This window comes from Octopus bimaculoides, chromosome 11 (genome assembly GCF_001194135.2).
Source record: "Octopus bimaculoides isolate UCB-OBI-ISO-001 chromosome 11, ASM119413v2, whole genome shotgun sequence".
Lineage (NCBI taxonomy): Eukaryota > Metazoa > Mollusca > Cephalopoda > Octopoda > Octopodidae > Octopus > Octopus bimaculoides.
This window is the reverse complement of record NC_068991.1, coordinates 21,293,847-21,296,967: the sequence shown is the minus strand read 5'-3', so window position 1 is coordinate 21,296,967 and position 3,121 is coordinate 21,293,847. Positions and strand designations below refer to the sequence as shown.

At 35.5% G+C, this 3,121-nt stretch overlaps 1 protein-coding gene across 6 annotated transcripts in view; it reads left to right on the top strand.

Annotated features, from left to right (window-relative positions):
• Nucleotides 1–3,121, top strand: part of LOC106869361 (organic anion transporter 3) — a 25,084-nt gene that overhangs the window by 2,282 nt on the left and 19,681 nt on the right. For 5 of the 6 annotated variants that reach the window (XM_052971584.1, XM_014915086.2, XM_052971582.1 and 2 more), the window contains exon 2: nucleotides 1,211–1,422. The exons of the other annotated variant lie outside the window; for it this stretch is intronic. In XM_052971584.1, coding sequence (XP_052827544.1) covers nucleotides 1,211–1,422 — 212 coding nt within the window. The remainder of the gene's footprint in view (nucleotides 1–1,210; nucleotides 1,423–3,121) is intronic. 6 annotated transcript variants of the gene reach the window in all.

Genomic DNA, 3,121 nt, shown 5'->3' with positions numbered 1-3,121 from the left:
GGAGGCCAAGAGTAGCAAGGGCACTTTTGTTTTGCTATGCATGCTAAAATTATCCCCACATTTATTTAAATGTAGTATATGAGCTGTACCCATCAAGGTTAACTTTTGTAGTTCACGGAGACTGGAGTTACCAGAAAGCTCCCTTCTTTATCATTCCCAACGCACCAATTGCTACTGGCATTATCGTTAATTTGTAGGCCAAGAAACTTTTTAAATTTCTGACTAAGCTTCATGACTGAAGCTTGCTTGGAATCTTCATGCTTCAGTGTAGTTCGTAAGAGCACATCACTTGTTGTTGTCGTCGTCGTCGTCGTCGTCGTCGTCTTCATATCATCATCATCATCATCATTATTATTATTATTAATTGTTCCTTTGCACAACTTCTAACGGTGCCAGCTGTTCACTACCAGTGAACTAAGGTAACACCCCTTAATTTTCGAGTACCGTTCGGAGTATTCGAGCGGTTTCAACCAGTGCTGTTCTGTTTTCTGCAGCCCCTATTTGTCCCATGTACTTCTCAAGATTTTTACTCACTGTTCCTAGGGCTCCGACAGTTATTGGTACTACTACCACCTTTTTCATCGATCACAACTGCTTAATCTCTCAAGCTAACCTGTCATATCTATCGGCTTTTCATTTATTATTATTATTATTATTATTATTATTATTATTATTATTATTATTATTATTATTATTATTATTATTATAGTTGTTGTTTTGTGAGAGGGCAGCGCATGCCATCAAAGTGACACTGGGGTACAAATATAGGAAACCCAGCCCATCTCGCTCAGTGTTCCTGAATAAGGGTTGTTTAAGGATGTTGAATAAAACACCCATGTATCCAAATGTGACTTATCCAAACCCGAAAGAATTCCTCTCATCACTATTATTATTCATTTCAAATTTTGCAACATGGTCAGCAAGCTCGGGGAAGGGGGTTAATCAATTAGATCTAAGCATCGACGAGAACGATCTGAGGAGTCTCTTCTGGAGGATCTTCGGGTCAAAGATCATGGACAATTTCCAAAAGTCTTTGGCATGGCAGTGCTACAGGGAGACATTGTCTGTTCGAAACAAGGTATGGAAGTGCCAATAACCAAACCTACCCGATTTGCTTTCCTTATTGAACTACTTTACCGTTGAATAAAGTCCTTCTAATTCTTGCTCACTCCTAGTACTGTTTCATATGTTGAGGAAACCTGTTTTACAGCCACCACACCTGGATATAGATGTAATAATCTGACAGAGTTTCAGCTCAGTCAATACAACATATCGATCAATGAAGAAGACAATCTAATATATGATAAGTGCTCCATAGACATCATCAATACGAATGGAGAGGTTACAGGTGAAAACCGAACCCTGGACTGTCTGAATGGTTATCATTACATCACACCAGTTAATAAATCCATAGTGTCACAGGTAGGTTGAGTTCTGTTACAGAATTTAAACTTTTGTTTTATTAATTCACAGTTAATTTGTGTTAGTGTAAGCTTTACATTATATTATATCTTAATTGTCTGAAGGAAACAATATGGAACGTCCTAGAACATGACCTGAAAAAATTGACATGACCGTCACAGCCCTCAAATGGAAACCAAAGCTTCAATGCGAATGAAGTGAAATCCATTAATAGCAAAATACATATATGATTAAGTTTACGAACAAATAGGGGCTTATTTAAGTGTGATTTACATGTCTTGGCATTTTTAGATAAATCTCTGTTTCAGCAAATTGTCTTTTATAGTTCTTTTTATTATAGGCACAAGACCTGAAATTTTCAGGCTTGTCGATTACATCGTCCCCAGTACTCACCTACTACAAAATTTATTGACCGCGAAAGAGGTCAATAAACTTTGGCAAAATTTTAACTCAGAACGTAAAGCCGGAAGAAATACGGCTAAGCATTTTTTCCGGCAAGCTAACTATTCACTCAGCTCGATGCCTTCATTCCATCTTTTATAATAGTTTCAAATTTTGGCAGAAGTCCAACAGGTTTTGAAGAGGGGATGATTCTGTAAACTACTAAACAAAAAGGCATCTCTAAAAAAGAGAGATGATTTTATAGCAAATCGTATAGAGGTCAGTCAGTTTTAGTTTACTTTTTTGATATGTTAAATATTACATTTAGGTGATTTATACTGTATTTAGAGTTTCATTCTTTGCTGATTTATACTGTATTTAGAGTTTCATTCTTTGCTGATATTTTTGTCCATTTTAACAGTTTAGTCTCAGCTTAGTTTCGATCACAATAATAAATACCTTCAAATTACGCATAAACAACAGCTAATTTAATAGTTGTTCTTAATTTATATTTGCAATTAGTATATCATTTCTTTAAAGAAAGCCTTGCAAGAATTATCTCCTTCTGGTAAAATATTACCCACTTATGACATATATAGATGTATGTCATAAGTAGGATAACAGCTCTCTCTTAATGAATATATACTTCACAAGAAACAATTCCGGAGAAAGCCACTGTTTACGACATTTAACATTTCTATAGAAGATCCATTTTTTCGTCACCAGCCACAAGTCTATCCAAAAAGGGTGAAATGAGTTCGCGAGAATGGAGAGAAGAGTAGGTGTCAACTCGGGATTGACGGATGCTTTCGGACAATTCATGAGGCACCCATTTTCCAAGTTTAGTAACCTTTCCAAGTTGTTGAAGATGACGATAAATAGTTGTATGGTTTGAACTAAGCCTTATTGCCAATTCTTCAACTGATAATGCAAGATTTTGTTCAAGTAATGCCTCAAGGAGCTTATCATCAAACTCGACTGGACGTCCTGTTCGATCTTCCTCTTCAAGGCTGAAACCTCCGCTTCTGAATTTTGCAAACCATCTTCTGCAAGTTCTTTCATTCAAGAATTCTTTCCCGTAAACTGAGTGTATGTTTCGAGTCGCTTCGGCTGCAGAGTTTCTTCTTTGTACTCATAAAGCATTATGTGCCTTAAATGCTCTTTGGATACTTCCATGTTAGAAAGGGTTTTAATCAAAGAAATTTTAATTCTATTATTCTGTAAAATAATATTTAATTAGTTTAAATGTACATAAATGCATAAAAATAATTTTAAAATTTCATTAGACATCCTAAAATACTATTAAATTTCATTCAAT